General features: G+C 44.5%; 1 protein-coding gene across 4 annotated transcripts in view; it reads right to left on the bottom strand.

Annotated features, from left to right (window-relative positions):
• The window catches only part of SIL1 (SIL1 nucleotide exchange factor), a 99,469-nt gene that overhangs the window by 41,924 nt on the left and 44,994 nt on the right, over window positions 1-12,551 (bottom strand). For all 4 annotated transcript variants that reach the window (XM_064458883.1, XM_064458885.1, XM_064458881.1 and 1 more), the window contains 2 exons: window positions 3,249-3,369; window positions 1,896-1,992 (listed from right to left, as the gene is read on the bottom strand). In XM_064458883.1, coding sequence (XP_064314953.1) covers window positions 1,896-1,992; window positions 3,249-3,369 — 218 coding nt within the window. The remainder of the gene's footprint in view (window positions 1-1,895; window positions 1,993-3,248; window positions 3,370-12,551) is intronic.

Raw genomic sequence — 12,551 nt, 5'->3', positions numbered from 1 at the left:
GTTTGCACATGCAGGGCTACCCCCCAGCGAGCACTGCCCCGCTCCCACACACATGAACAGAAGCTGAGGGCCTGAGCCAGAGAAAAGTAAAAAAAACCAAAAGATACAAGTAAAGCATTGTCAATCTAATGGCAGCTGTACAATCAGCAGCAACAACTACTGGCCTAATTACTACAGGTACCACACGGTAACAGAATGCCAACCCCACCTCAACTGCACAGAATTGCTTTTGCGGGAGCATAGATGGGAACGTGCTTGGTGCAACTCAATTTACTTTGACACAGCTACTTCAAGGATGAATTTGCTCCCTGCAGGAGTGATTTTAAATGGAGTACTTTAGGTCCATTAGACGTAGCTGGTTTTAGCCCAGTTTCTGGGACAATAGCTATTCTAACAGGGTTTCTTTAAAAATATGGCTTATTTTCACATAATAGAACATCACTAATTTTTGCATTTAAGTGACACTCATTTCAAGAAGTCCTGCTATCAGTAATGTTGGCTGTTACATAAATAATCTTTCAGAAAATTAAATAATGCCCTGGTGCCAGATAGGGGGGGAAAGAGACTTTCTGCGACTCCAAGACTTTAGAGCCTTGACTTCTACCTCAGTTTTCCTTTGACTGAGACAATGTCAAGGCAGCAGGAGGAGCTAGGGCCTAAGGAAATACTGCTGAGTGGAAGAGGGGAACAATGGTGTTACCCACCTGGTGTCATCCCACCAGTGTCCTACCAGTGGCTAGGGACCAGCTCCAAGCCTGGAGAGGGCTGAAAGCAGCACTTATATTCTATTTTACTTTGGATTGTGGACTATTTGTAACTAAATGGGAACCTTACAGCTTATGTAAGGAAACCTCAGCTTATGCTTCACCATCGCCAATTGGTTTTTACTACCCAGGGTGTGAGATTGGAAACTTAAACCATGAGATCACACCTGGATCCAGCTGTACCAGTGGCAGGATATGCTATGTCCAGTGGCTTGTCACCATCACCGAATCTAGAACAGAAGCACCTTAGCCACACGTATTTTGTACTTCCTCATGCTAAAAGGAGGACAGCGAACAGCAAAGTGACTTCCTTTACAAATACCATCACGCTGCAATCTTTGGGGTCTGCAGACATTTTTGTGAACCAAGTGGCAACTGAACAAATAAATCAAAGCAACAGACAAAAATATAACCAAACAATGGAAAGAAAGTCAGCCCATGGGTTGACACAAGCATTTGCAAGTTACTTTTTTGCATTATTAATTCAGGTCTAATCACTTTGGTATCGGAAAACTTGGGGGAGCAGCATCATACCTGCTTTGGGCACAGGAAAGATCCCATAGTTTCAGTTTAGCATTGGTACGTCAAGAATGGCAGTAAGAAATTTGGTGTCTGGATGGCTCTTGAGGATGGTTATGTGGACACTGTGTGTCTAGTTTGCTAGTGGAGATCCTACTCACTTGAGTAAAGACCAGAAAGCAGCAGCATCTGATGGCTGATCTGTCGCTCAACTGCTGATCTCAGCCCAATCCATCACTGCAGCCCCTCTCCCCCTCAACAGTCCACAGGATAATTATCATGGAGAAACACCCTGAGCTGTGAGAATATACTTAAGAACTTACAAGCAGCTTGCAAGGCCTTTAGGTTTGAAATTAATAAAATGGACCTGAACAAAAGTTTTCAATTTTTACAGAAAACCCAGGCTTAGTACAAAAAGGGGTGAGAATTTCCCAGGGAACTATATCACTAACAGGCTAGCAAAAGTATTTTAGGTACATATTCACCAGAAGATTAGTCTTCACAGTATTTTCCCAAGCAATTACTTTAACCATCATATTTCTGAGACATGTAATGCAGGGTGTTCACACCTGTGTAGTGAGTATTGCTTTAGAAACAAGAAACTCTCCTTACCTTTCTTTCTATCTTCTCACTTTCCTTCATTTTAGCCAATGCTTTTTTGAGCTCCTGGGACGTGAATGAATTTGAGTCAACATCCACCTTGCCCAGCCTTGCAGAGGAAACAAAACAAAACAAAACATGTAATGAGTGAACAATTGTATCTGTAATATTTTCATTGTGCTATACTAGCATTGGATAATGTCAGGAGGAAAGGGGCTAAGAGCGCTGGATTTGCATGCATCTCACTTAAAACACAGAAAAAAAATGTCCACACTCAAGAAAAGATTAGTCTGAGCACTACATTTTATGTGTGGGTTGCAGACACCTCACCCTGAAGATCAAAAAAAGCTCCATAATCTGCAAGCCAACCCCAAATCTCAAGTCCTAACACAATAAAAACAGCTGATTAATTTATGCCTCTGAATTTCATGTAGTAATACAGAAAAGCAGGAAATGTTTCAGATGAAAAACAAAAAAGTACCACTGTGCCACTAGAACATTGCTAAGGATTTGCAAGCTTTAACATGGAAATCTATAGCTAAACTGCTGATCGTCATACACAAAGTTAGGGCAAGGGTAAGTCCAAGCAGAAATTACACAGAAATGCTTAAAACCACATTTTGTTGCTCTTTACATTGATCTCATTGGCTCAGGGAACTTATCTGGGCCACACTCTTGCACAGAAAAAAGGAAAGCCAACCTCTGAGACATCATGAAACTAAAGAGCTTCTGTGCTCCAAACAGGAATAATGGGGGGAGCAAGGGAAGCAGTGGTGAATCCCACGCACCTTAGGAAAGAAAGCTCCCCATAGTAACTAAACCTGTCTTTGTTGGGAGAGTGCCATGGGGCAAGTCAGCACCAGCGCAACTTTTAAAATGAATTTTAAAATGTGGGTACAGGGAAGGTTGTGTGATCTAAGGAAAACATTGGCAATAACTGACCTGTACACGAATGCTGCAAGGCTGCTGACTGCACCAGTCAAAAACAATGTTATCTGGCTCAGGTCAATAGAAACAAAGCCCTTCACAACTGCTGTGATGGTTTAAGCTCTGAAAGTAATTTAGACCAATTACTGCAGATGTTTCCAAGGACTAAATGCCATTCAGAGAAGCCACATTACATATTTAGTTTCTGTATCATGGCATAAGAATCCATGAAGGTGTCTATGCAGACATACTCACGGCACTTCTACCACCATCCCGAAGGGATCACAAAGGATGAGACTCAGTTTTCACTGTTGAACCTTTAAACCAGCAATGAAGTCTCAGGAATAGACAGCAATTGAGTGCACCAGGGAACACGGTCCCTGATGAGAGACATGAATCCCACAGCTCACTCACCCCTGATGCTTTGCATCACTGTACCTTTTTCTTCTTCTCTCTTCTCTCGTGTCACTTTTTCCATTTTCGCCATCTGGGAGCTTGGCTTCTCTGTCTCCTGTCTGCAGATTTAATCGTACATGTGACCCCGCAGGAACAGCTTGACCTACAAACAAAGGTCAGATTATTTTAGGGCACGTGCATTATTTCAGCTTCATGCATGATGGGTGAGTGGAAGACACACACTCCCACCTGAGAGGAAGAGAGATACAAGCCTTGTCCTGCACAGTGAACAGGAGTGGGCTCTCCCCAGCCGGCCACCCTACCCTCCAGCAATGCTCCTTTGACACAAGTGCTGTTTTAACCCCACAGAGATGCCACCCTGACCCACGGAATGCATCCCAACACAGCTGGGCTAGATCCATGCCGCAGGGGGAGGAGGGACCCCAAGCAGAGCAGAGCACGGTCTTCCTCCTCCCTCCCCAGTCCCAGAGAGGACTAAAACTCCACATCAGGAGCTGATTTGGAGACTGTTTGGAAAAAGGAGAATTGGTTGCTGATTGAGGTAGACAGCATAAAATACAGCTGCCAAAGTGAAATCAAAGCATGCTGCAGAGTACAGCCAGGTATACTGAATATCAAGTGAACTGAGGCAAGGCTGTGTTGGTTTGGAAATATTGTATTAAAAGGAATACATAATCACTGCTGTCTGCCAACAAAAATACACAGAATACATTAAGCTTTGGTTTTAAATGCAGAAATGATGGTAAATTGAGAGTGTTTTTTCGTGGTCAAAATTCACCACAAGCACATCATGATGGCCACCTGTCACAGAGGGATGGAGAGATGACAATACTCCTGTTGCTGCTTCTTGATGTCGCATCCTCTTCTTCTAATGCTAGAAATCTGCCTGCTTAGGAGAGCAGGTCGCGGCTGAATGAATACGGAGATCTTAGCTGCACACAGATAGACAGACAGACAGACACCCAGCTGCTCAGGCACCTCTCCCTCGATGAGGTTTCCCTATTCAGCCTTTCCTTTAACCTAAAAAGACTCCTTGGATAAAATACCGCAGCGTGTAGGAGACAGGTAGCATCTCCTACCAAACAGAAGCAAAGACAAGGATAATTATTTCGTATAATAGATACATGTTCTCAAAGATAAAATCCTCTAGTCTAGGGAACGACTGGATCGATTCCTCCTCAACCAAAGAGACATTTCACTGATCAAAGGACCTGGTGCTTCCCACAAAAGACTGGGATGTTTGCCACAATTCAGACAAAAACATTTCAAAGCCTAAAGCCATTCAGCGGGTGGAAATGCATTCAGAAAAAAAAAAAAACAAAAAAACAGGAAAATCCATTTTGGAGGATTTCCTATTAAAACAGGCTGCATTTCTGATAGAAGCTCTTTCTCTCCACCATATCCTGTCCGTAGAAAGTTACACTGGTCAGATATGTGAGGGCACAGAGCTGATTATCTTCCCATTTTAAGCTACGTGAGGACAGGTTAGATCAGCTCCTCCACTCTTGGCACGCTTTCCATCGATGGACCCAACCCTTCTGGCTCCTTTATTTGTGATACATGGGAGCTTTAATCTATACATTTATAGAATCATAGGACATCCTGAGTTGGAAAGGACCCACAAGGATCATCAAGTCCAACTCCTGTCCCTACGCAAGACAACCCCAAATTCACACCATATCTCCGAGGGCGTTGTCCAAGTGCTTCTTGAATAGTGTCAGGCTTGGTGCCACGGCTGCCTCCCTGGGGAGCCTGTTCCAGTGCTCCACCACCCTCTGGGTGAAGAATCTTTTCCTAATATTCAACCTAAACCTCCCCTGGCACATCTTCCTGCCATTCCCTTGGGTCCTGTCATTGGTCATTACTATCTAGGTGAGCTTTGCAGGGAATTCGCTGCAATAGCAGAGCTGTCCCCCTCACAGGTGATGCAGGCAATGCAGCCAGGACATGCCTGTCAAAAAGGAGTTTGTAGGATCTCCACAAAAAGGACGACACTGCATCTCCTCTCCCTGTTTCAAGAGACACCGAGGCGGGGGGCTGCCAGCAAGGAAAACAAAAATTTATAAAGTAGTATTGTGTGCTGAACCTACAGCTAGCTACATTAGGATGTTTTCCTCCTTCACAAGCATGAGCACCACTTAGGGAAGAAAGCGAGGGGCAAGCTGGGTCCTTCCTTTCCCAAAGCCACTGGCTGTCCTTGCCGGGTCACAAGCACTGGGACAACCCAGGTTACAACCACAGCACTCACTGAAGCAAGTCCTGAATTGTCCAGTGCAGCCAGAAATAAATGTCCCCATTAGAAGAGTACAGTATATTCTGGGTGTCGTGCTCCTGATGCATCTGGCCACATTAGTTCAGTTGGTTGCCAGGGGAGAGGAATGAGGCTGATGGGCTTTGCTTAAAAGAAACATCAAAAGGGAAAGCAAGGGAGCAGCCTCCAGAAGGGCTGAGCCACTCCCATGTGACCGGTCCTCCCAGTTTCTATTTTCAGCGAGCAGTAAATAAAAGAAAACTTGAACTCTGGCATGCACGAGCTCACAAACCCAGCGCAACCGAATTAAGGAGGCTGCCATAAGAGAATACACAAACCTTTCTTGCTTCTGCTTCTTCGCACTTTCCTAAACAAGATTTGACCAAGACCATCCAAACCCCAGAGCAGAAATCTCAGCCCTGATGTATTTAAGCACCCTTCATTGCTACAGGGATTTTTTTCTTTCCACTGTGCGCAGCAGTGAAGGTTCATGCCACAGCAGGACAAACGTGATGCTTTATTAAATAAAGCAAGAAAGACATCTCTGTTTTCAGCAAAAAGATTGGCATAGCCACTTAAAATATTCCAGATGTTTGAAACAGGATGAAGTCTTCAGTCTCTCTTAGTCTGGGGTATTTTGAAGTGTTATTCCTAAAGTGTGTTTGAGGGTGGGTTGGCTTCAATAATATGATTAAAATTGCTGATTTGAGCAAGTAAGCTGGAAATCCTGAATTTTAATCATGTATCAATATGTAGCTTCTAGACATTTCCCTTAAAAACAGTTGATTCTCTTTGAACCCTATAATTTGATACTATTCAACAACTGGGAGCACCCACTGGAGTGAAACATATGTAAGCAATTACACAGCTTCACATGCTGTTGATACAGAATCACACTCTTAACGGCTTTTTTTTTTCCCCCTAGAGGAATTTGGTTTTTATGTATTGTTTGTATTAAGTTACAGTTCAGAAATGAAACTCAATTAAAAAATATAAAAACAAGTTTATATTTAAGCAATTTTCTGACCTTTTTTCTCCTTGACACCTTAGAAAAATAAAAGATGTCTATCCAAACAGGCATGCATTACGTATTTGCATTACTGAATGGAGCTGAACAGTCTCACTTTCCAGAGATCTCCAAATCCTACAGCCGCTATCTATCTTCCTGTCCTACTCCCTCACTCCTTGTAAAGGGAAAGAAGAGTTTCCATTCTAATTCATTTCCTGATTCTGAATCATCAACCCATTGAGTAGAAATAGCTGCGAAAACCCTTCTGTGAAACCCACAGAAAAGGCCATAGCTGCCGGAGGAGGAAGCTAGCAAACTCCTTCCCCCACCACTGGTTTGTATTCTTTACCACTTAAAAAATTCCGAGTGTGGGGTAGTTTTTAAACCACAACTGAAATTATTTGAATACACATTACTGCGTCAACTCGGGTTGATGGATCTAAGAGAAAGCCACAGGGTGTAAGCAGGCCACCCAGCACCCCCAATGGGGACATGCTGCCCACCAGCTCCTCAATCACTCAGCCTTTTGCCTCACAGCCAAAAAGATAGCGTCCAACAGGTAAAATACTTCCAGAGGATAACAAACCCTTGGCACTGCACGAATGACAACATATTTATTGGGAATAAACGTCAAAGCAAAGTGAAAGCATTTATTTTCCAAGCTGATCCTGTGTCAATGCGCTGCTACGACGATGTTATTGCTGTTCTCAATTTAATCCCTTTATCTACTGGCACCCACTGCAGCTGCAGAAGCATTAGCATGGGCTTTGCTCTACTGCATGAACTGGAGCACGACCACTTTCTGCCTTAGACCACTCTCCAGACAAACCATTGTCTGGAGACCCAGGCATGGGCCTGGGTGCTGCCATGCGTCCAGGCATCCACAGCCTGAAAGTGTGTGGTCTTTTGTAGGTCTTCCCAGTGCATTAACATTCATCTTATTTGGATGTGTTCAGTCTGTCCTGAAAGTTCCTTAAAGAGATACCGAGGAAGAATTTAATTTATAGCCCTATTGTTTTAATCTTGGTTGGCCAGATTTTTTCAGACACCCATTTATTTCTTCTTATAATATATTAGACGGAGTAATAGCACCATAGTCGGCTTCAAGACAGAAACTCACTCACAGGGGTTCTGCTGACACTTATAAACTCATCCTGTTTCTCTCTTGTGTTTTATGCTATCAGCTAAATTGTCAACTTAAATTATTGCCTTGTAACCAAATCACAATTATCTGTTATGTGTACATTTCTGGAGCACTATACCTACATCAAGCTTCACAAGACGATAAATAAACAAATGGAGAACAGAACACACTTCCACCATGCTCACAAATAAGGCAAGAATCAGGCACATTATATAGAGGATAACTAAAAGCAGAGGGCTGCTGTGCTGAATATGCATCACACAGTAATATCTCCTTTTCTAGACCAACGAAATGACCAACTGTGTGTCCTCACTAAACGAGAAAGGTCTCATCCTGCTCAGCTCCCTTCCAGCACACTATTCCATTTAGTGCTGGCCACAAGTGGTTTTGTGTCTCTGCACAGAGACAAGGCTGAGCCCCAAATCACTACACAGCAACAGGCAGGCATTAAAAATAATCAGGGAAGTTTTACATCATACATAGACATGCAAATCTCATACCAAGGTCGTGCAATAACTCACTATGCTCCTGGCAGTGGCTTCCCGATTCCCTACCCACCCCTTGGACCTCTGAGCTGCCACCCATCGACCTGCCCAGCAAGAGAAGCTCAAGAGGGAACATGAGACTCTCCCCCTCCAGAAACACCTTCTGGCACTACTTTGTCCCTATGGCAGAGACGTGTCCCCCTGGGAAGGCTTCTGCAGGCAGAAAAAAGGGCGATCCACTCACTGAGGCAGATCCCCCAGTTTCTCCCCAAGTGAGCAACCTCTTTTGCCATTGGGAAAAAAAAAAAAACAAACAAGTATTAACAGTGTGAACACAAACCCCAGTTATGAGTCAGTAACTGGCTCTGCAGTTCTCAGAAATCACCTTGGTATCTGAGCAAGCGTCAGATAGCATCTACCTTTCTTTACTCTTTGTTTCTCTCGGCACATGGGAGAGGGGAAAAGGACTTTCTAATACAGGCAACAAAAGAATCCATGAATCAATAAGTGAATGTTCCCAGCAAAACAAACCGGCATTGCTGCAATATTAAAAATAAGGCTGTATAAGACTGACAGAGCATCCACAAAGAGTTATCTGATGGCACTGTACCTACTCCTTTAATAAAATAATTTTAAAAAGCCCACACTACAAGAAGACAAATCCCAGGAAGCAGTAGAGCTCCCCTCTGCCGCACTGCTAGCACCACCAGCTCCAGGAGCCACCAGTGCCAAAAGTAGGCAAAGGGGAAAGGCTGGGACATTACATGCTGGTCACGTATAAGGGGACACAACTGCCCTGGCACTTGCCCAGGCTGCTGGCTCCTGCTATGGGCTCTGCCTGGGAAGAGGATGGGATTTCACATGAGCACAGTGCTCAGGCTGCATGAAGATGCCGTCTGTTTCTCACACTGAATGCTGGGCTCAGAGGAAAACAGATGAACCAGCCTTAGTCTGATGGGGCTCAGTGTGTGCTCTGACTCCAGACCCTCCAGTTAGAGCTGTCAAGCAAGGAAGCAGCAAAGCCTGGCTTCTATTTTTCCATAAAGGTGAGTCATGCCACTCCTTGGATTGCTTGTTATTTCAAAACAGAACATTCTTACATACAAAAGGAAGAGAAGATGTGTAGAAGGCACAGGTCAAGAAGAGATGGATTACTGATGGGAAGAGGAAGCCCAGAGCCTGAATCTCATTTTGCTACTTCCTGCCCCTTTTTCACTCATCTACAGCCTTTTGTATTATTTTGCTTTCTGGCACTCACCGCTCCTCCCAGTTAAGTGCCACTGGAAAAGGTAATTAATATGCTATATATCACCTCTTCCGGACAGCTAGCAGAGAGTTTTAACAGCATCAGGCCTGGAAGCTTCCCGCAGAAGCCACCCCAGCATTTTCCATGGTACCTCGCCCGCAGCACAGGCAGTGAGACAGCTCAGACACCTGCATCCACATTTCAAGTAGAAACTCCTATGACACAGGATGAAATGCTTTACAAAGCCACTTCACATGCATCTCATTCCCATTAGTTCTGTATTTCTGCTAGGAAACCACAGCTGCCTGTTGAGCATGGCACATCCTTGGAGAAGTACCGCCCTGATCACTGCCCAGCACTCCCAGATTTCTCAGGTCTGCACCATCACTGACAGCAGCGTCTCTAATTACCTACTGTAATTAATTACAGAGAAAATTCTTTTATAATCACTGTATGTTTGCCATCTTCATGTACTGTTCTTAAGCATGTGCTTGCAGCATCTGTAGGGGACCTGATGCCAGATGAATCCCTGCTGTGACCCACCATGGCCATTCCCACCGTGCCACTTCTCTCAGGGGCTCCCTATCTCAGAGCTGAAGGCATCCATGCTGCCTCTGCCTTAAAAACTAACAGTCCTAGTGGTGTCAGGCTGGTTTCATCACCATTATTTTGTCTTAGCATTGCATCTCGATAAAGGCAAAGATCCTGCCATGCAGACGGTCAACAAGCATAAAGACATGTCCTTCCCTTCCTGGAATTCTGGGGGAAACCACGAGAGAGGAGTTTTGTCCTTACAGCATGAACAAACAACTCAAACTGCTGTTTTCTTCAGCCTCCCAGAGCACGCAGACAAATACTGAGCAGGAAGGGCCTGATCCTCAAGCCACAGATATTTAGCAGCATCATCTCACACCAACATCTTCTAGAAATGCCCGTCTGTGATGAACTGTTGAGAGACTGAATGAACAGTTAAAAAAATCTCAACAAAATCAAGCATGTTTCACATAAGACACTTTAGTTGCTTAGTTTATCTGACAAATCTTTTATATAATGCTCCAATAAATATCCTGCAATTCAACCTGTCAAAATGGTGATGTCTAAATACAACATCTTCTCCAACACTGATTTTGCTCCATGCTGCAGCAGAGCAGGGACATCTGAAATGTTTTCAAACTCGCTGAGAGTGAATCCACTCTCAGTTCAACATGCAATGCTGCTGCTGGCAGCAAAACCACCCCCAGGAAAACCCCAAAATCTCTGCACTGGTACATCCCAACACAAAAGTGCCACCATCTCTGCTCTTGCCTGGGGTCCTTATGCGTCTCAAAGAAGCAGCACTGCTTTCTGCTGGACTTGAACCCTACTCAAGCAGGGCACGGAGAAAGGGCCATTTACATTACAGTTCTAATTTAGCAAGAGAGAAGCTACTTTCTGGTGCTTGCTGGGCTACTGTTTTCCCACAGCTAATGCCACACAGATCACTCTGTGGACTCAGGGCGCCAAGGGCTCCGCACAACCAGGATTACAGGCAGATTACAGGCCCACAGTAAACTTTGGGAAAACTTTCTTGCATCCTATGATTTTTAAAGCCAGCCACTTCCTTGCTGCAGTAATGACCACATCTTTAAACACCATCCATCAGGACTACAGTTCAAACGTTTGTTTATCTGAAAAGGGTTTTAGAGCCACTCTTTTGTCCTAGGGCTGAGAGGTCTTCTCTGTAATTTGTTCCCCTCAGCAGATATAATGAAAACGTTTTTTAAATGATGCCAGAATCAGATCCCTCCTTCCACAATCCAACCTGCAGCTAGCAGAGAACAAAGCACCACAAGGAAGGGGCTTTCCAGTAAGTAATACTTGGTTAGACGTGAGAAAGCATCAGTTAAATTTGGACACTCAGTTGGACAACCACTTATGACTGCCAATTTAAACCAATCCAGTGCTCTCCCACGGTACCAGTATTTATGTTCTCTCAATTGATCAGTGAGCGCCAGGGGCCACGAGCATGCTTATTCAAACCAGTAGCACCCCACGAGCACCGGGCTCTGGCTGCTAACACCTCTTGCCAAATCCACCCACTGCTTGCGCTTGGCTTTGCCTCTGGCTCTAGCAGCTGGAGAGCGGAAGGGGAGGGTGAACCCAGTGGTGACAAGCAACACACCCTGGTTGACGCTGTCAGAGCAGGTCCATTTAACTCACGCCTACTATTGCTGGCAGCCAAAAAGATTATTCTGCACATAGCCCAGCCTCATGCAGGGGCACACACAGAGCCAAGCTAGCTGCCTGCCTAAAAACCCATCAAATCTTAAACCAATCATGGCAAGATAACCACCAAGGACAAGAGAGCTGGCTGTCACATGCAGGGCAGAGCACATACCTCCTGCAAGGTATCTGATGCTTTCCAGGATGCTCTGTCATAGTAAGCAATGGAAGCAAAGGTGGATGCTAGCAAGGTGCCTGGGGAGGGAGACTCTTTGGGAAGGAGCAATGGGAGGGCTCAGGAGAGGCCATATGGTACCTCTCTGATGGGAGTTGCTGCTGTAGCATCTGTTGATATATTTTCTGCTGCTGCCAATATAGAAAAGTCTCATATGGCAAAGAGTTCCTTGCAACAAGTGCTTCTGCCCTTCCACCTCCCTCTCTGCAAAGGTTTCTCTCTCACTTGCATTGCAACAGCAGAAAATACACCACGCAAAAATAATAGCACAGAAGGAAGAGAAAGGGTTGCCCTTTTGTAAAATTGGCAAAAAAACACATGTGTTTGCTTTATAAGCAAACCCTTATCTCCAGCTTCGAGCCAGTCATTTCTTATGTATTACCATGCACCCTTGGTTACAGCATGATGCATGTGCTTAGTGATTCAATACAACGCACTTAATTTATTTTCTCTTCTGCTATTGGGCTAGATTCTGTGAACTGTAGCAGTTTAGAAAGTTTAATCCCACAAAGGTCTGGGCAGCAGAAGAAAAGTAGAGATAGAAGACGTCCAGCCACACTCTGATTATTTCAGCTATCAAAAGGCATGCTGGGCTGCACGGACACTGCAGTGACCTTTGTCTCACCATGTCACCAAGTCAACATCCAAGAGAAACATTATTTACAAAAGCCAGTTTTAATCCTTCTCCAGCTCACTAAATTATTTATCCCCAAGCCTAAACCACTTCATAATGTCACTGCAACTTATCAAAT

Source organism: Phalacrocorax carbo, chromosome 8 (genome assembly GCF_963921805.1).
Source record: "Phalacrocorax carbo chromosome 8, bPhaCar2.1, whole genome shotgun sequence".
Lineage (NCBI taxonomy): Eukaryota > Metazoa > Chordata > Aves > Suliformes > Phalacrocoracidae > Phalacrocorax > Phalacrocorax carbo.
This window is presented reverse-complemented; position numbering and strand designations above follow the sequence as displayed.